The sequence below is a fragment of the Pomacea canaliculata genome, linkage group LG4 (assembly GCF_003073045.1).
Source record: "Pomacea canaliculata isolate SZHN2017 linkage group LG4, ASM307304v1, whole genome shotgun sequence".
Taxonomy (NCBI): domain Eukaryota; kingdom Metazoa; phylum Mollusca; class Gastropoda; order Architaenioglossa; family Ampullariidae; genus Pomacea; species Pomacea canaliculata.
The window spans coordinates 17,483,191-17,505,086 of NC_037593.1; the positions used below are offsets into that span (position 1 = coordinate 17,483,191).

The window sequence follows — 21,896 nt, forward strand, 5'->3', positions numbered from 1 at the left end:
GGAAAAGACACTTTCTATTTCGTATTCTCAAGCGCCACTTAAAGAGGTAATCTAAACATTTCCTTTAAAAAAAACTTACACTACATTAGCGCGCAGAGAGAGGGGAAGGAGGGAGAGAGGATTGGAAGAGGTAAACAAAAGTGTAATGAAAAAAGATGTAAACAGTTTCACCGCAATACTATAGAGCTGACTTGTCACGCAGCCTGCCAAAAGCTTGGACGCGAAGCTGAGCACTCCATCGTTGGGAAGTCCATGCGTGTGCATGCACACACCAGAATTCCCGACTAGCATTCCCCAACAATCGGAGGACATTTAATTGTCTATCATGTTTTCTCCTGCCTATTGCTATGTTTACATGATATTCAATAGTTTGGAAAATAGCATTTGACAAGGCAGCAACATCAGTGTCGATGAAAGTGAGTAGCAAGCGTCTCAAATCGACTGAAAACAATCAAAGAGTTTGTGAGGAAAATAAAAATAAATATGGACCCGGTTGCATTGCTCGGGCGTAGCTAGTCCCCTGCTAGTCCCGACTAAACCCCCTTATACCCGACTAGCTAGTCTCCTCACTTACGCCGGTTGCACTGCTCTGGACTAGGCTCGCGACTAGCCACGTCCGAACTAGTAACTACGGACTAAGGGTTTTACAAAAACCTTCACGGGCTTCCACCGCGAAACAAAATTTTCACGCGGGAGATCACTCTAATCTCGAAAATGTCAGATGCTAAAGTGAAAGACAAATTGAAAAATAAAACGTCTATGGATTAATAGTGACAGTCGCTGCAAATCAGACGTTGCTCTTGTCAAAATTTCGAACGGACTGCAACTAAAAGAAGCAGCGGAAAGATGTGGTGACGACGGCGTGTGCCCAGTCGTCGGCAGAACGATCAATGCATGAGGTAAATAAACTGTTTTAAGTTTTTTGCATGTAAACAACCACAAAAGTAATGCATAAAAATAGTTTTTTTGGATAGGTGGAATCAATTTGGAAAATAAAGTATCGCTCTGGCTGACACAGATTGCAATTTGTTATTTTCAGGCAATGAAGAAATGCTCCGCGAGTGAGAAACAATGTCCAAAATGTAAAGTGTCCTTGTACAAAATGAAGTCCACAACCTCAGATTGCAGAGTAGATTGATGCAATCCTAAATTATGTTTGGGTTGCATAATAATGATATGTTTCAATAACATGTTACTCTCAGCTCTTGTTATTTAGTTCCTCTTTGTTTTCTGTATTTGAATTTATTCTTTGTTAGTACTGTTGTGTATTCTTTTATAGTTCATATGTTATTTGTTTTCCTGTTCCTCGCATGTTGTCCATGTTTTGTTCTTGTTCTTAAGAGCTAAGAGCAAGCTCCTTAGGAGGGCATGTGCTTTACAAATTTTGCATTTGTCATTATTAACCTAAGTTTCAATGGCGTTGAACACATCAGTTACTAAAAAATATTTAAATGCTCTGTTAATTGATCATTCTTCTCTATTTATAGCCAGTATCATGAATCATGGCAGTTTTTTAAACAACGTTTATAGTTCTTAAATATTAATGTAATTTTTATTTTACTTTATATATTATTGTAATTAGTTGGAACTTACTAGCTGTAGTTCTTTTTTGTGTTGATTCATTAAACTTTTCAGTCTTATGTCCTCATAGCTGAATGTGTATTAGATCATGTCACTATTAGTCAGCATTCATGTACTGGTTGATGAATTGAGTGCAACCTGTATGTCTGTTATGCTGCATGGTACCAACATTCTAACATGTTAAAATGCACATATTTTTTGAGGGAATTAAAAAAAGAAAGTGCAAGAATCCTAAATCATTGTCTTGAAAAAGGAGTTGACAAACGTGATATATATAAAATCTTTTTTTTTTGTTTTTGTTGTTTTTTTTGCAATCATTAAAAGTAAATTCTGCGGTACACTATGTATTGGTTTTCATTCTAGTCAGCAGCAAGCAAGTAATGTAATGTTACTGCTCTCTCCCCCTATTGAAATGAGCTCAGGACTATTCAATAACAGTTCAAGTGCTCCCTCTCTACTTTATTCAGGTGATAATGAAAATTGTTCAGTTGAAAAGGTGAATCCAGGTACAAACATAATTGTAGTTCATGTATATCTGTTTTTTGCATATTGTGTATTATAAATTAAATATTTTTCAGTACGCAATCTTGTAATTCCCATCTCAGACATGTCCCACAGTTTGTTGGGATGTCGCCAGTTTCAGTAACCATATGCTTTTATATGAATGAATTGTTAGTCGATTGCCCAACCCCTTTAACCTAGAGGACCAGTGAACCACTTTTGATCTCTCCAAAATGGGTGACAATGCCAGGAGCTAGTGCTCCTGTCGGCATATTTCTGGGGGTCATTGTGACAAGCATGCCACTTGACCATGGCAAAGGGGTGGTCCAACAGAGGAAAAAAAACATGTGCACACTAAAATCTGTAATATACACCTGTAAACGCTAAGAACTACAGTATTTACATGTAGGCTCGAAAACCTACAATGTCTGCTTATTGAGCCACACAGATATTTAAAACTAAGACAAAACTATTTTCATTGAAAAAAGCTCTTTTACTGTAAAAAAAAAATTATAAAAAGAGAAAATTGCTTGAATTATCTGGCTTCATACAAATTTAAACCACTTTCTAGAAGCACATCTTTTTCCCAGTTGGTACCCTCTTCATTGTAAGCCCTGATAGGGAGAGTGTCACAAAGAATCATATAGCTTCCATCATCTGGTCCCTGCTGCAACACTTGTGGAAATGAGAGTCCCTCTGTGCTGCAACATTCCAGAATCAGGGAAACATACACTGTATTAGTAATAATGAGTGAGGGTGGTGACAATACAAGAAAATCATAAGTTCCAGTAAGGAACATTTGAAGCTGTACCTGGGTAAAATAACTAGGTGTTGTGCTTAGTTTAAAGCTCCCACTGTTTGAAGATGTTCACCATCCAAAATCGTCAGCACTTTTGTTTCTACCTTTCATGGTGATGGGACATTTGACCTCCACACATCCCTCCCCACAGTAATCACACCTTCCTATACGATTAATCAAATACAGGGTAATCATTATTTAAAACTAGTCCTGTGTTGCATATTTGAAACTCTTTATGAACTTTCACCAGGACATCTTTATACAAAAGCTTCTAAAATTACTGACAAGGCTGGCTGGTCTACAAATATGACAAACACTGTGCATGTTTGAGGCTGTTATTTATCCAGCCTTCATCTTAAACCTCTAGGAGGACTTATGCTGATCACAAGTTTTGCTTAATCTGATGAAAAAGACATGTCTGAATTTTAACTTTGAAATTCTGCGTAAAAATAAATTGTACTTTACCATCAAATATTAAAGCTCTAGGAGAAGAATCTGTGAATAAGGGATTCTTGCTTTGTTCTTGCACTTAAGGCTTGTTGACCTCCATAAAGTTCAACATCATGATTATCATCATGCTCATCATACAGAATGCATACTATACTTGTGCAATAGTATGCATGCCATGATGATAACTATAGCTCTCTTTGGACTGTACGGTCTGTACCTGCAAATAGGCAAAAAGGAATCATATATTCTGCATCTTTATACAAATGACATGGGCACACAACAACTGCTTAACCTAGAAAATGATAGTAACCAAATTAATAACAAAACTGAACAGTATACATGAGAAAAAGCTTAGATGTAAGTGCATAAATATATGTTAATTTATTTCTTTAGGGGAAACATGGCTTGAAAGGTGTGCATTGTTATACATGCAAAAGTTTTACTGAAGAGACACATGTGAACACATTCAAACATGCCCATTACTTTCTGCTCTTTGTTATTTGTGCAAAATATAATATATTAATTTATTAACATGTAAGACACTAACTTAAAAAAAACATAAGGCAGTTATTATAATTTTCTCTTCCTTCATGTGGACATAATATTCAAATATAATGTAAAAATGTTGTTTCCAAAACTTATGACTCCAATATAATTTAGTATGACATACCTTGATGTTTCTTTAAAAGGCAAGGAAGGCGTGTTTTCAGCACACCGTTGCATCTTCAATTCTTTCTTGAGTTTATCCCCTGACTAATCAAGGATGTACTTCATAAGCTCGGTACAGCTTTGACTCGGTCAAAATCCTAGTGTCATGACTATTTCCAGAATACTTAACAACACAGTTAATTATATTTATGCCACTATCACAAACTAGCTGTACATTTATTGAATGATAACCTTTTTTATTTACAAATTCACGTTCGTGCTCAGACGGTCCCTGTATTTTTACATGGGTGTCATTTATGCACCCAAACACGTTTGGAAATCGAGCGATTGCGTAAAATTATGATTTCTGCTTTTTTTCATCCCTCTGGCTAGGTATTTTATTTATTTAGACGATTTGTAAAGAGCCTTAGAAACACGGTGAATTGTTCGAGAAACTGTCGATCTATGCATGTTGATCGTATCTCCTGAAACTGTTTGAAAACATCCCGAAGAATAGTATCGAAAGCGTGACTCCGAAGGCTCGCTTTCCCCGTATTTTGTTAAAGTTCACGATCGCGATTAACAAGTTTAAGGTCCATTTTGTAAAAGTATATAACTTTTATCTACCAAAAACAAGTTTCACATCGTCGTCCTACGTTTCTTCTGTAAAATTTAGAAACGAAAACCGAGTTGCTGTGGACGCTCGTCAGTTAGTCACTTGCTAGTCGGCAGCTACGCCAACCCCCTGGTTGGACTAAAGTTACGCCCGAGCTGCGGACTAAAATTCGCCTAGTCGGGTGCAATGCAACGGTCGTAAATTTAGTCGGGTACTATACCCCTGCTACGTCCCGACTAAGGCCTTGCGCCCGAGCAATGCAACCGGGTCATGGCGTTACAAAGTCCGTAGTCAGTAGGTAAAATGACAACAGTGGTACTGCATAACTTTGTTTCTATGTACAATTATCAATCACCTAAAATATGCTAAATCGGCACACATTTTGAAAGGCATCCATAGCATAAAAACGAAGGGTGTGACACTTCGTCTCTGGACCCGGTTGCATTGCTCGGGCGCAAGGCCTTAGTCGGGACGTAGCAGGGGTATAGTACCCGACTAAATTTACGACCGTTGCATTGCACCCGACTAGGCGAATTTTAGTCCGCAGCTCGGGCGTAACTTTAGTCCAACCAGGGGGTTGGCGTAGCTGCCGACTAGCAAGTGACTAACTGACGAGCGTCCACAGCAACTCAGTTTTCGTTTATAAATTTTACAGAAGAAACGTAGGACGACGATGTGAAACTTGTTTTTGGCAGATGAAAGTTATATACTTTTACAAAATTGACCTTAAACTTGATAATCGTTATCGCGAACTATAACAAAATACGGTGAAAGCGAGCCTTCGGAGTCACGTTTTCGATTCTATTCTTCGCGATGTTTTCAAACAGTTTCAGGAGATACGATCAACGCGCATAAGTTGACAGTTTCTCGAACAATTCACAATTCTAAGGCTCTTTACAAATCGTCTAAACAAATAAAATACCTAGCCAGAGGGATGAAAAAAAAGCAGAAATCATAATTTTACGCAATCGCTGGATTTCCAAGCGTGTTTGAGTGCATAAATGACACTCATGTAAAAATACAGGGACCGTCTGAGCACGAAAGTGAATTTGTAAATAAAAAAGGTTATCATTCAATAAATAAACAGCTAGTTTGTGATAGCGGCATAAATATAATTAACTGTGTTGTTAAGTATTCTGGAAATAGTCATGACACCAGGATTTTGACCGAGTCAAAGCTGTACCGAGCTTATGAAGTACATCCTCGATTAGTCACGGGATAAACTCAAGAAAGAATTGAAGATGCAACGGTGTGCTGAAAACATGCCTTCCTTGCCTTTTAAAGAAACATCAAGGTATGTCATACTAAATTATATTGGAGTCATATGTTTTGGAAACAATATTTTTACATTATATTTGAATATTATGTCCACATGAAGGAAGAGAAAATTATAATAACTGCCTTATATATTTTTTTTAATAAATTAATATATTATATTTTGCACAAATAACAAAGAGCAGAAAGTAATGGACATGTTTGAATGTGTTCACATGTGTCTCTTCAGTAAAACTTTTGCATGTATAACACATGCACACCTTTCAAGCCATGTTTCCCCTAAAGAAATAAATTAACATATATTTATGCACTTACATCTAAGCTTTTTCTCATGTATACTGTTCAGTTTTGTTATTAATTTGGTTACTATCATTTTCTAGGTTTAGCAGTTGTTGTGTGCCCATGTCATTTGTATAAAGATGCAGAATATATGATTCCTTGTTGCCTATTTGCAGGTTCAGTCCAAAGAGAGCTATAGTTATCATATGGCATGCATAGTATTGCACAAGAATAGTATGCATTCTGTATGATGAGCATGATGATAATCATGATGTTGAACTTTATGGAGGTCAACAAGCAAGAACAAAGCAAGAATCCCTTATTCACAGATCCTTCTCCTAGAGCTTTAATATTTGATGGTAAAAGTACAATTTATTTGTATGCAGAATTTCAAAGTTAAAATTAAGACATGTCTTTTTCATCAGATTAAGCAAAAACTTGTGATCAGCATAAGTCCTCCTAGAGTTTAAGATGAAGGCTGGATGAATAACAGCCTCAAACATGCACAGTGTTTGTCATATATGTAGACCAGCCAGCCTTGTCAGTAATTTTAGAAGCTTTTGTATAAAGATGTCCTGGTGAAAGTTCATAAAGAGTTTCAAATATGCGACACAGGACTAGTTTTAAATAATGATTACCCTGTATTTGGTTAATGGTATAGGAAGGTGTGATTACTGTGGGGAGGGATGTGTGGAGGTCAAATGTCCCATCACCATGAAAGGTAGAAACAAAAGTGCTGATGATTTTGGATGGTAAACATCCCCAAACAGTAGCAGCTTTAAACTAAGCACAACACCTAGTTATTTTACCCAGGTACAGCTTCAAATGTTCCTTACTGGAACTTATGATTTTCTTGTATTGTCACCACCCTCACTCATTATTACTAATACAGTGTATGTTTCCCTGATTCTGGAATGTTGCAGCACAGAGGGACTCTCATTTCCACAAGTGTTGCAGCAGGGACCAGATGATGGAAGTCGTATGATTCTTTGTGACACTCTCCCTATCAGGGCTTACAATGAAGAGGGTACCAACTGGGAAAAAGATGTGCTTCTAGAAAGTGATTTAAATTTGTATGAAGCCAGATAATTCAAGCAATTTTCTCTTTTTTTATAATATTTTTTTACAGTAAAAGAGCTTTTTTCAATGAAAATAGTTTTGTCTTAGTTTTAAATATCTGTGTGGCTCAATAAGCACACATTGTAGGTTTTGGAGCCTACATGTATATACTGTAGTTCTTAGCGTTTACAGGTGTATATTACAGATTTTAGTGTGCACGTTTTTTTTCCCTCTGTTGGACCATCCCTTTGCCATGGTCAAGTGGCATGCTTGTCTTAATGACCCCCAGAAATATGCCGACAGGAGCACTAGCTCCTGGCATGGTCATCCATTTTGGAGAGATCAAAAGTGGTTCACTGGTCCTCTAAGTTAAAGGGGATGGACAATGGACTAACAATTCATTCATATAAAAGCATATGATTACTGAAACTGGCGACATCCCAACAAACTGTGGGACATGTCTGAAATGGCAATTACAAGATTGCGCACTGAAAAATATTTCATTTATAATACACAATATGCAGAAAACAGATATACATGAACTACAATTATGTTTGTACCTGGATTCACCTTTTCAACTGAACAATTTTCATTATCACCTGAATAAAGTAGAGAGGGAGCACTTGAACTGTTATTGAATAGTCCTGAGCTCATTTCAATAGGGGGAGAGAGCAGTAACATTACATTCCTCGCTTGCTGCTGACTAGAATGAAAACCAATACATAGTGTACCGCAGAATTTACTTTTAATGATTGCAAAAAAAAAAAAAAAAAAAAGATTTTATATATATCACGTTTGTCAACTCCTTTTTCAAGACAAGGATTTAGGATTCTTGCACTTTCTTTTTTCATTCCCTCATAAAATATGTGCATTTTAACATGTTAAAATGTTGGTACCATGCAGCATAACAGACATACAGGTTGCACTCATCAACCAATACATGAATGCTGACTAATAGTGACATGATCTAATACACATTCAGCTATGAGGACTTAAGACTGAAAAGTTTAATGAATCAACACAAAAAAATAGTACAGCTAGTAAGTTCCAACTAATTACAATAATATATAAAGTAAAATAAAAATTACATTAACATTTAAGAACTATTAATGTTGTTTAAAAAACTGCCATGATTCATGATACTGGCTATAAATAGAGAGGAATGATCAATTAACAAAGCGTTTAAATATTTTTTAGTAACTGATGTGTTCAACGCCATTGAAACTTGGATTAATAATAATAAATGCAAAATTTGTAAAGCACATACCCTCCTAAGGAGCATGCTCTTAGCTCTTAAGAACAAGAACCAAACATGGACAACATGCGAGGAACAGGAAAACAAATAACATATGAACTATAAAAGAATACACAACAGTACTAACAAAGAATAAATTCAAATACAGAAAACAAAGAGGAACTAAATAACAAGAGCTGAGAGTAACATGTTATTGAAACATATCATGATTATGCAACCCAAACATAATTTAGGATTGCATCAATCCACTCTGCAATTTGATGTTGTGGACTTCATTTTGTACAGGGCCGCTTTACATTGTGGACATTATCACTCGCGGAGCATTTCTTCATTGCCTGAAAATAACAAATTGCAACCTGTGTCAGCCAGAGCGATACTTTATTTTCCAAACTGATTCCACCTATCCAAAAAAACTATTTTTATGCATTACTTTTGTGGTTGTTTACATGCAAAAAACTTAAAACTGTTTATTTACCTCATGCATTGATCGTTCTGCCGACGACTGGGCACACACCGTCCTCACCACATCTTTCCGCTGCTTCTTTTAGTTGCAGTCCGTTCGAAATTTTGACAAGAGCAGCGTCTGATTTGCAGCGACTGTCACTATTAATCCATAGACGTTTTATTTTTCAATTTGTCTTTCACTTTAGCATCTGACATTTTCGAGATTAGAGTGATCTCCCGCGTGAAAATTTCGTTTCGCGGTGGAAGCCCGTGAAGGTTTTTGTAAAACCCTTAGTCCGTAGTTACTAGTTCGGACGTGGCTAGTCGCGAGCCTAGTCCAGAGCAGTGCAACCGGCGTAAGTGAGGAGACTAGCTAGTCGGGTATAAGGGGGTTTAGTCGGGACTAGCAGGGGACTAGCTACGCCCGAGCAATGCAACCGGGTCCTGATTCGCATTTACTACGTCCGGTTCTATATCATCGACGATCTCCAAGATGTCGCGACGGCGAAATCTTAATCGCGGATAGAGTGCTAAATCATCCCACGCATCAATGGGATTGGTTCTACTCTGTTTCTGCCAAGATTTCTTTCCGCTTCACACAGCATCAAGAATGCAGAATCCATCTTTAGCGAGCCCCACGCGAATTAGAGACGGTGAGCCGCCTGTAGCTTGGAGGACTGATCAACCGGCGGAAGTGGCTTAAAGTTACGACAACACCCTCCCTTTATCGCATCGGCCCCAGAACTGTTGGTTGTAGGCTGTGTGACAAGGTCTGACACAACCGAAAGGGAAAGATTCAACCATAGCGGAAACGCCATGCAACTCTATAGGAAACGCTGATTGGGGATGACAAGGGGCGCTTGTGATAACTGCTTCACTCGACGCCTCGCGCATTTCCCTCGCTCGTGCAAGACGGAAGTGTAAAGCGGACGGCAGAAGAAAGTGTGAAAGAGCTGATGGGGGCAAGACAAAAGATGCTCGTTACCCTGGTGGTCTGGTGAGCCAGGGATTTCACTGTCCATGACAAGAGCTGGCTTTAGCGCACAATGGCCAATCAAGACTCTTGCACTGGCTCTCCCTCGACAAGGAGCCAACGTACGTAATAAACTGTCATTTTCCACTTTCTCAAGCGGTTTGATTATCAGGATCTGACACGGCGCGAGCTGCGTATCAAACAATGTGTGTCAGTCCGTGCTCCGTGAGTTTGTATACGTAAAGACATCAAAGCACCAGGTGTTCATCATCAACACATCGCATACGACACGAGGAAACACAAGGCTAAACACAGCAATAATGTTGGTCTCACATACAGATTCTAAGGAGAAAACTACGGCACCTTTAATTTCATCTCCGATTTCCAATACAAAATTAATGAAATCGGGGATTGTGATTTTTTAAACATTTTTTCCTTTGCGAGGGGAGGTTGGCGAAGCTGGTGGCGGGATCTGACCAAATTCTTTATAAGACAAACCTGCTGACAAAAAAACTCTGCTAGAGTTCATTTAACTGCTTCATTTTGTCTTGCTTTTTTTTTTTTTGTTGGCATATCCTGCTGGCATCGCCATAACATGCCAGCTACAGGTAAAGTCCATCCCCAGGTAAAGTGCTCCTATGTGCGCTGCGACCACGGTGTGACTGGCAGGCACGCAAGACTGAGTCACGTCGGATGTACCTGTCACCTGTCACGCCAGCGCCTCAGCCGAGTATGACAAGGCTAATTGAGGGCCTTGACCTATGTTTCTGTCAGTCCTCCCACGCACTGTCGGTTAATATAACAAGTGTATTGCCTGAGCCTACAAAAAACCACCTTAAAAAACCGAAACAAGCAATTTAGAGAAACAACAAACACAACTGTTTGAAAGATTTTTAAAAGTCCCACAAGAGGAAGTGAGCGAACGAAAGTAAGCCACAAAATAAATCGGATCAACATTTTTTTCCCCCCTTTTCACAGTAAGGTTGCGGCTTTTCGCTTTCACACTTTTGTTTCTTTTTCTGCGATGATGGGAAGAGCATGCCGACACTTAGATAGCAGTTCAACTCGGCCGCTGGTGCATCTGCAATCCTTCCCCATTCTCCCCCACCTTGCCACCAATTTCCGATGTGGTGAAGTCGACGCCGCCCGGCTGTTTACGAACTGCCATGGACGATACGATTCCTCCATTACTTTCAACTCTCAGCGTCGATAATTCTATTGACGACCATCGGTGCCAGCACGGCCACCGACCGCCACATTAATTAGTCTGTTTGCCCCGAACGCCGTTAATGAAGCGAGTCCTACGTCAGCATTTAATGACGGCGCTCGTGTCGGTGGTGGCGCCACTCGCCTCGGCACGCAGTGACGTGTGCGAGTTAAAGGGTCAGGCGTGTGACAAGACGTCACATAAGGGCGAAGTCGAAACACCGAACACGCACACGGTTCTAACATAGCAAAATCTCAGACTCTGGGATGTGGGAACTCGAACATTCTGCACCGATAGACAGAACGGCCGAGACTACAAGACACAAGTACGCCATCTTCACTGATCATCACATTGAATGGAAAACTGCTCGGGGGGAGGGGAAGGTTTCAGTTTCTCGTCAGCTTTTCTAAGGTTTGTTTACCACTTCGCCACCTGTAGTTGGGGAAAATGGTTGTGACGTGCACAATTCTGTCTCGAAACCCGTTCTGTCGACCATTTTCCTGTCTTAGTCAACCAACATTTCCCCTCCATGTTCCCCAGCACATGCGCGAATACCCCCGACAACCGAACTGGCCATTCATTCATCGCAGGAAAAAAACCAAACTAAACCGCGCCGGCCAGAAAAAGTGCACGTACAGGCAAACACGCGAAATTCCGGGCTTTTGTTTTTTTTGTATACCAGCAGCTGTTCCCTGTTATAGAAAATGCTTTTAAATCATTCCAAGACACAAGGGTGAAAGAAAGAGGAAGCTGCGCATGAACTCTCTGCTCTGCGACGACAGAACATACAGCAAGTCACAAGTTTCTCCCACGCTTCCTGCGTCGCGTTACCCGGCAACCACCTGACTCCAGCTGTGTGGTGCGCCATTACCGTGCAAACAGTTCGGAGTCACAGCCCGAGTCTTCAGGAAGAGAGCGTTGGAGGATAGGGGTTGTGTGGGAGGTAAGGGGTAATGGGGGTTGTGTGGGTAGGGAGGAGGCCGTACGCTCGCCGACGCCGAGCTATCGGCCGCGCACGAGCGTCACTTCCGGGCGGGATGCGCGAGGAAGCCGTGTGCGTTCGTGTTTTGCGCGACACGTGATTTCGTTCTTGTCATCGCTGTTCCGCGAAGCTCGATCGCAAGCACGCACCTGTCCGGTCATCCCCTCGCGGGAATTCCGAGACTAAGCAAAAGGCCATTGACACCCCTAACCCCACCCTCCAACTCCACTAGCAACAACAACCATAATAATTCAACGTCAAGGTGTGATTTAAAAAAAAAAAAGGTGGGGTGGCGGGCACTCTAAAAGAACAAACATTTTCAACATATTATAACTGAAACATTCTTGCCGCTGGCGGGTATTGTCATTCATATTTTTAAGCAAATTCACTTGTGGAGACTGACGTCACGCTAAACAAACTTCCCAAACGTAAAAATAAGAAAATGTGAACCATGCCACCGCCGTTTATTTTCTCCCTGTTTGAGTTCCCACTTGACCGGGCTAAATACGCAAGCAAGTTTTCGCTGAATTAGGGCCAAGAATAAACACTTCTCTGGTAGGCAAGAATGACAATTTTGTAGTTTAAAAAAAAAATTCACCTCTGGATTTTCACTGGTACGATAAAAGCGGCGATTTTTTTTTTCACAGGCGGCGCAAGTAATTTTGGGAGTGCTTACCCCGCCCCTCAACACATCCCAAGAAACCGAAATAATTTTTTTTAAAATAACACCCCCCCCCCTTTTCAGGATTTTTTAAAAAGTGGGAAATGGAGACAAAGTGGGGTTGTTTTTTTTTTAACCATCCGCCAGGCTGCTGGAAATTAAGAGCTGTATGCCGTGTTAGCAACAAACACCATATCGCGGTGCCGGTGACAAAGTCTCACAACAATCAGCTAGCGCCTAGCAACAAGGTGACGTGGCGACCAAGGTGTGCGTGACTAGCCTGTGGTCAAGTCTTTGTCATCAAAGGTAGGCGCTAGCCGACTCTCACTCGGGACCTTTTCATGAAGCGCGTCACCCTCACTCTCAACTCCCTGCCTTCCTTCTCGAGTGGCCGTGACAAATATGTCTGTATGTCACTTCATTTTACAGCTTTGCTCTAACATTCTACATTAAAATATTGAAACATCTTTCGCTTTTTCTCTCGCTCCCTCATTACGCAGCTTGTGTTCTCACTCAACAGCCGCGGTTCTCCCGCCCTCCCCAAACCACAGTGATGGACTAGCTGCGGCAAGAAAGAAAAAAAAAGTGGAAGAAGCTACCGAAGGATGGAGCGCTGATTAGCGAGCGACGTACATTTGACATTTTATTTTATTCATTCACCATCTGGAGAAATTGCAACTACATGTATTCACAATCAACGGTTGCCCAATGTGACACACTAGAGTTATCAGCCTTCGCCGCCTGTAAATATACATGTGTTGATGTGAGCAGGTCGAAGTGAACTAAGCAGTGTTCACCGGAACTCAGGATCACGTGTGAACTGTGTTGTGACATGCGTGACCGAAGACGTCGTGGCGATACTGAGAGTGAACGATGTGTTTGTCGTGTTTGTGACACCCATACAAAGCGTACACATGATAAAAGATAAATACAAGTAAATACAAAACTGTGTCACACGAGAAAGTGTAACAACGATACTAATAATAACTTTTGTACAACATTACCATCGAGCTAACTAATGACATTCTTTATCAAACTTATCACAAATAATAATAAATTGGATGGTTTTAGATGTTGCGTTATGCAAAATATCTTTTCGCATTATTTATGTCCGGGCTTCTTTCACAGCTCCACCAAGACAAAAGTATTATTTTTTCATTAAGCCAGCCGTGTCCTACCAGAAGAGGGCTAATTAGCGAAACATAAATGGTTTATGAACCCGAAGTCGACCAGTTCGATCAGATGGTGCATTAAAGGGGGGCTGAAAATAAAATGCATGGCCGAACAGACTTCGGTTCTTCTGCGCATAGACTAGTATGAAGGTTGGCATGCATGATATCGTGTTTTATTGTCTGTCCGAACTCCGCTGTGGGCATTACGAACAAGTCGAATCACGAGCGAGTCACCTGGGGCTGAGGGACGGTTCGGTGGCGCAACGGTTAGCACCTGTCACCAATACAGCGAGGGTTGGCTGTCCTGGGTTCAGCTCTCGTCTCGAGCATGCTACTCTTTCTCTGCATGTGACATCTGTTTACAGGGCTGACTGTCTTAGTTGCTGACTAAGCGTAAAACACCAAGAGGGGTCTGACCGTCAACTGACGTCAAGTACAACCACGCAGGTGGTTAAAAAAAAAAAGTGGGGGGGGTTGTTAGAGAGTACCGACAGCAGCAAACTCAACATGGCAGAGGGCTTGTGTGGGAGGCCGCGAAGAAATTGGCAACGCAGTATTTTTTATGCGTGGACGTTCGCATTGTTTTGGGGCTTATGGTGCGATAGAAAACCAAACGTCTGATGAGATTCTCCAAAACTGTCCGTGCTGGAGGCAGGCAAAGATGTGACGAGGCCTAAGGAACACACAGACGCACACACCCAAAGCTCTACGAAGGCCACTGAATCTTTCGTCTTGAAGATGAAAGGTGGACTCACAGCTAGCCGGTCTGTGGTCAGATCAGGCTGGGAGCAGATTCCCGTGCTGACCACGCCAAGCCTCGCACGCCGCCAGCCAAAGCCAAGCCGACGACCCGCGCGGGGCCGATGACCGAAGGGCAGGTGTTTAGTGTGAACGAAGCAGAGAGGATGGCGGAAGGAAGTGAGTAGGCATGCACTGCCGCAGCAGTTGGAGACAAAAGGTCACACAGCACAGCTGCCCTTCGTCCAGGCCCTCAGTTCACACGCGCTGCAGAAATACATTCTTCTTTCACTGGGCAAGAACTGGAAGGAATAAAAATATAAGGGCAACGAAATGGCTGTTGGAAGCTAATCACACACAGAGGCAGGACACTACTGACTCTTGACACCCGGGTACCTTGCACCCATCCCCCCACTCCTTCAAAGGGTCCAACTCAAAATGCATCGGCTGAAGTGCAATGCAAACCGCACGCACATCTAATTTTTCTTCTGGCCCAAGTCAGATCTCTCCCTCCCTCTCACCAGACATCACTTTTAAGCACGGCTCCTTGTTCTTGTGAAGAAAAATGCATGGAGGCTCAGATACTTGCACGGCTGGCAAGCTGCATGAAACCTGCTGATTACCTTGCAGCAGCGCTGGCAGGAAGAATGAAGCCCTTTGTATCACGTCTGCGATGCAGCAGTTGGCGAGAGGCCTTCTGTCAACACTTTCCTTCCTGCTCTCACGGATGCGCGCGCGTACGCACCCACACACACACACCCCAGTCACACGCAAAGGTAAAAGTTATCACATGCAAACTGCAAGGATTAGTGAATATACCCCGGCGCAGTCAAGTAATGCACGCGCAACTATTTGTTCCAATATACGAGCAGGAATCGAGCGAAGCTTGTATCAAAACTGCACAACATCCAGTGGATGGCAAACATCCGGCAACCAATAAGCAGTCTCCTGTCGATGGATTTTGGTTCAGGAATTATGTGGCATGCCGAAGCACTCTCTCTTGTCAGCACGTATTTTTAAAGCGCTGCCCGCCATTGTTCTTCAGACATCGCCCAAGGGGCAACACGCTCTGTTGGGAAGCGACCAGGAGGAGCGGAGATCTCGCGGTCCAGTTCCGGTTCAGAAACTGGTAGTATTGTGCGACATATACTGAAGACAGACGGACAAACGATGAAAGGGTAACTAGCCACTTCACAAATTGTCGCAAATAACCACAGCTGCTTCTGTGGTCGTATAATCATGTTAAGATTATCGCAGCGATGACAACATCGTCACCTCCGCACACGTGCCATCACCATCTCCCTCAACACCCACGTCAGCATCACCCTCGGAACTTTAGAAGCAATATGGATTTTTTTTTTGGGGGGGGGGGGGAAGGGTTTGGTGGGAGAAAATCTAAAGGAAGTCCCGTAACCTTTGCTTTGGGCTGTACAGGTGCTGTGTTGGAGACAGCACTTAACCTAGCCGGTCGTTGCCCATCATCTTCCCCTCGCTGCCTTTATTCACTCACTCTCTCTCTCAGGGGTCAGTGGGTCAACTGCAGGAAGTACATGAATATCGAACAGCCTCCAACGCGTTGCTGTAATCACTCGTCTACTTTCCCTTCCGCTTGCACAATATTCTTAAAAAAATATATAAAAATTACGAACAAAAACCCAACCTTAAAGGCCTGCGTGATCGGGAAATTCTATGACGGTAACTGTCAACGACTTACAAACCTAGTCTGCCAGACCTATTTCAAACCCAACGTTTCAAATACTACCTCTCCCTCCCCTTAAAAAAATCATCATCACGTGTGGAAAAATACTATTACGAAAGACTTGTTAATAGCTGTTCGACACGACTCTCTGGCGACAAGCCCCGTCACCTGGTGTTCAAGACCTCTGTGGTGAGCCCGGTCATCCCTGTATCTATCCAATTCTTTCTTTCCCAACCCATCTCCCACTGACGACAAGTATGGCGGGTCCTTCACAGATGTTCAGTTTATACTGGTCAAGGGAATAAGTAAATAAATTCAATAACGAATCCTATGTTCATATTTTGGACATTTCATCTATCAGGGTCAGCGATCCTTACCGCTGCTGTTCACGACAGTGCGCTAAAGGGTGACTGGAAGGGAGGGGGAACGAAAAACGAGCAAGGGAACAAAAGCCACAGCTAGCAAGCATAACCACCCATCACGTGGCCCACTTTTGTAACCGACACACCACGCGCGGCTGGCTGGAGGCTGGAGCTGCTGGTTTTCTGCATCATCGCAGTATGACGCAAGCGTAAAAGTTAGTCGATACTCACATTTCTCCACTGGCCTGCTGCTGAAGAGCTTGTTGCTGTGGTGATGGTAGCGTCTGCTGTTGGAGCTGCTGCTGCTGCTGTTGTTGCTGTTGCTCATCCTTGAGCCGAGGAAGAGAGAACAGGGAGGGGGAGTTGCTCATCACGGCTGGTCTGCTTCAGCTGCTGACGACGACGACGACGTCAACGCTGCGCCAACGCCAACTTCTGAGCCACTCGGGGAAGAAAGGCGGCGAATGTTGTAACCTTCAGTTCTGCAAACCATCCGGTGTTCTTGGTTAGCGTACGACAGACAATATGCAATGGCCTGGCACAGCACGCGCGCGCGCACACACACACAAAAGAGAGAAGAGGGTGAGTGGGAAAGAGTGGCAACCATGCAGAAATGAATGCGGATTGGGAGGAAGGTCGCTACGTAAAGATTAAAGACCAACACGACAGCAACATTTTTTTTTCTTTATGATCGGGTTAAGTTCACATTAAAATAATAATTCCCAAAATATGATAATACAAATACAACTATGGTTAATTTCAATACTCTCCTATACTGGAGAGTTCCATTGCGCACCAGTAGTATTTGTAACAGTGAGCGTGGCTGTTCACTTCACAATTCTATGCACGTCTTTTGAGTCAATCGTTCCGGTTGTCGTTTTGAAATAAAGCCCTAAATATTTGAATTTCATTTAGAAGCTTCGACTTAAGCTTTAAAATAATTAAAATAATGTTCACTCGACAGAAAGGTAAGTAAATCTTCTCCCGATCAAAATAGGCAGCAATCGCAAATATTGCAGTCTACGTTGTATTTTTAAGTGGGTGCATTTAAATAAAATATTTTCAATGTTTATTATTGCTAATAAAATATAAACATATTTCAAATTTGTGTTTGTCTAATTGTTTTTATTTGACAGATGTCTGATTTCCGGCATTGCATTTCTATTTAATAGTTACAACTGACTACCGATCAAAACTTCTTTTACCATTAGAAGTATAGCATTTAAAAAATTTACTACATATTTATCGATGCAAAAACTTGTTTCTTCCTCATTTAGTTTCATGCAAAATTTACTATTTACTTTCTAGCACGCAATCTCTTTTAAGATTGTCATACGTTTGTTACCCTCGGTTGTTGTTTTTGTTTTTTTTTTTACCTGAGTTGAGCATGGGTATCAACGGTGCCCTCACAATGCCATTTGTTTTTAGCATCGTACTGGACAAGGATACGACTGATGATGTGTTTGTGACTGTGTCACATTACTAGTAGACCTAACGGCCTTGGAAGCCTTGAGGTTGCATATCTGGTGCTTGATCTTTGTTGAAGCTTTTTACAAGTTGTCGTAGTTGGTTTTAACAGCTCGTGCTTTTGTAACCTCGGCACTGCTGTAGGCAGATCTCTTCGTTTTACTGAAAGTTCAAGACTTGCCCGTACTGTGTAAGTGACTGGATAGCAATCGCTTTTGAAATGTTTTAAGCAACTTCTTGGGGACAAAGTATATATATATCTCTAAGCAAAGTTAATCCACTAGAGTTTGGTGCCATTATATTTAGGATTTCCTCAATAATTACTCCCGAGTGTTGAAGACAGCATTCAGCAACAGCATATTGTGTCCTAGTTGAGGATTGAATTTTTCCTCTTCGAACTTGCAGACGACGCTATTTTTAGAAATCCTACCCTTTCGTCACAGTTTTCTCGACATATTCCAGGTGTGATTAAGATAGAAAAACATTAATATTTCTCGATACTCTATTTCCAGCAATATTTGCTGAGCGTTCATGCTGGCCTTTAACAGGAATCTTGTAAGGCGAGGCATCGACCAGCGCAGGTTGTCAAGTTCCTAATAATCACTTGAGACTCCGTCAGCACCTGGTCTTGCGCTGCCTCCTCCTACCCTTGCCCCGCCCAACCACTCTCCTCCATTTCCCAGACTCCAGCGCGCAAATCCGTTGTCTTTAATTTGACGTCACGGGTTTTGCGGTCGGGCTCAAGCGGCCATTTTGTGTATCACGGAGTCGCCATCTTAGTTCAACAGATCGCACGATTTTAAGCGCAATAAACCTGAATTAAAGGCACCAGGATACAGAAATAGTATTCTCTCAAATTACTCCCACCAGAGGGTTCGGCTTTCATGTGTTAGGTCTATGTCGATAGCACCGTTGTGCGAGCAATGAAATGAGTGTCAAGCAAAATGCTAGCTCCAGCCAGATAATCGTCTGAAGGCTTCACAAGACTAAAAAAAAAAATTCAACAAAACTAGCGTGTAAGAAACTGTGTTTCTATTTGTGCTTGTTTGTGGAACAAACTGTATTACATTCAATTTATTATATATCTCTCTCTTGTCAGTATGACCGCACTGAATTCAAATTTGGAAGGGTTAAAAAAGTCTCAGTGAAAATTGCCATCAACACTACTATTCATTTTCAAAACGTTTGAACTAATTCATATCTTAGCTTTCTATCCTTGAGTGAATGCAACCCTAAATAAGCCCCCGTCCTTGTATGACATTTTTATGCATTTCTGCAGATGCTAGGTCCTCCATAACTTTCAACAGATGTGTAACACATTTTTTTTCTTTTTTAATGTTTAGTTTAAGTCATGTGTGAGATCAGCGGTTAATGCTTCCTTCTGCTTGAATTCCCATGTGTCTATTGGTAGTAAATTCAGACAATGCTAAATGCAAGTACCGTTTCCTAATATCTGGAAAACTTTTTAAAAGTTCAAATTGGCTGGAAAATGTAATAACTGAGCAGAATGCATTTACTGCTTTATAAATTCTTTTATTCTGTAACACCTTTTCATGTCCGCACCAATGACTGCTAGAGGCAATGTACGAAATGTCTGCTGACGGAGTGTGTCACGTGACTACTTCACGGCAGCTGCCAGGCTGCGGTCGCCGCGGTCCCATGCCGGCAGTTTGCGGTCAAAACGATGGCAACGATCTTCGACCGTCCTCGTCGATGCGTTTGTTTTATTAGGCTCTTGGGACAATTGGGGAGAGGCGAAACGCCTGGTTATAATGCACTGGTGGCCGCGGTCTGTGAACACAAGCGATGACCCCGCAAGACGTCACCCCCAGTTCACGCGCGATGGAGGACAGAGGAGCGAGACACGTGCAGCGTTTCGTCTGTAAAAATTAAAGGCTTATCCAAGCGTAGCATTTTTTTGAATTAATGTTTGATTTATTCAAATATACGCAAACCCCAAATCTCAGCAAACAACTAGGTTTAATTTACGAGGCAGCTTAAGCACTGCAGTGCTCACCTGGGTTACGAAAGGAGATCAAATTTTCCAGTCGCGTCACAAAGGTGGGTTTGCTTTGTAACAAACAAAAGGCAGTTTCACGTTGTTGACAGCTCTGGGCTTTTGACTGAGGTTAGCTTTCAACCAGTTGGCGCTAGAAAACCTTTATTGTAAAGGTAAAGGTTTAAGTTTAATTTACGCTACAACCACGGCACAACCTTGTCACTTCCGAGTTTCTTTAAGCGTAACGCAGTTTGTAGGCTCAGCTTCTACCCTCAAGGCAGGTGGTGGGGTGAAGCGGCGGTAATTGTTCAACTGTAACAGAACAGGAGCTGTTCTGGAGTAAGCCATGGTGTTTGAACCTGACCCCTCTCAATCCACACCACTAATCATTCTTTCCTGCTTATGTCCCATGGATCCCGTGTAGGTAAGCACATACTCTTCTGACACCAAGTTTCACGTCAGCAAAAACTTATCTCAGAAGTAAAATTAAAAAAAAAAAAATTCTTATTTGGAAACGTAACAGTGAACAGGCATTCCGGAGAAAAAGCGAAATTATGGAAACAAGAATCACTTCACACCTCGACCAACATGTCCGTTGTGTGATTTACAACAATAACACCAAGGACCACCGTTCAGCATCACATCTACTTCGATAAGCCCTTGAATGTGTGACTTCTCTCCCCTTAGCGGAAGCCCAGCATCCTACGCCATGTAAACACGCGGCTAATGCACGCATAGCAAACAAGACCGCACGGCTGGTGTTTGCTGCAGCTCGCACAACATGCCTCGTAGCGTCGCATCCCGCTGAAGCCGCCGTGCAGCAGGCTGTCGCCGACTACACCTCCGCCTCCACCTCGCCCTCCCCAGGCACGACTGATGGATGTGCCAGAGCAAACGGCAGTCGGCAGGCATTCTCAGAATAGCGCATTACAGAATGTGGCGCGGCCGCTATAAAGCAAGTTTCTACTAGCGTCCTTTTTCTTCGCGGCTCCCGGTCGCCGAGTGGTAGAACGCTCGCTTGTCACCACTCATCTGAAACTACTAGACCCTGTAATGGAACCGCCACCATGCAGCCATCTTACCACTCGCACCATTATGCACACCAGCATGGAACACGAACAGACTGGCTCAGTCTGAAATCCAAGAACTAATGCTGTTCAAGAAAAAGAAAAAAAAAAAGAAGAAATCGTGCAACACTGTCAGTGTATGACAAAAACAAAATACCATACCATGGTATCCATGATGTTCCGCCTTACGAGAGATAAGATGGCGCTAGTCGGAGTCAAACTGAACCAGTTTCTCCATTAGTTTCAAATCAGCACTTCTCGCGACTCCTCTGAGAATCGAGAGGTCTACTGGCTAAGATCTCGTCTTGAAGTACCATTCGTGTACCATACTGCTCTTCATCATGCCTTCCCCTCCTGGTGCAAAATGTCCTGTAGGTGAAAGGACATGCCATACAAAGCAACCAGCCACCGTATACTTCAATCTGGTTACACAGAAGTAAAATGCTGACCGATTACACTGCAGTGACGATCATAGGGTGCTGGTGTCAGATATGTGACACACTGAGCTGGCCAATGGATGGGGGAAGGTTCAGCAGTTTTCCCCATTATCTTCCTCATTAAAGTGTAAAATCTCCAAAAAATGGAATCACTTATTATCTTCTTGTGCTCTCCGGTCGACAGGCAGACTCGATAACAAAAGCAAAGCAAGGGAACGAGCGAGA

At 42.2% G+C, this 21,896-nt stretch overlaps 1 protein-coding gene across 4 annotated transcripts in view; it reads right to left on the bottom strand.

Annotated features, from left to right (window-relative positions):
- The window catches only part of LOC112561375 (nuclear receptor coactivator 3-like), a 96,150-nt gene that overhangs the window by 61,777 nt on the left and 12,477 nt on the right, over positions 1-21,896 (bottom strand). For all 4 annotated transcript variants that reach the window (XM_025233838.1, XM_025233835.1, XM_025233836.1 and 1 more), the window contains exon 3: positions 16,933-17,183. In XM_025233838.1, coding sequence (XP_025089623.1) covers positions 16,933-17,072 — 140 coding nt within the window. In that variant the 5' untranslated portion in view covers positions 17,073-17,183. The remainder of the gene's footprint in view (positions 1-16,932; positions 17,184-21,896) is intronic.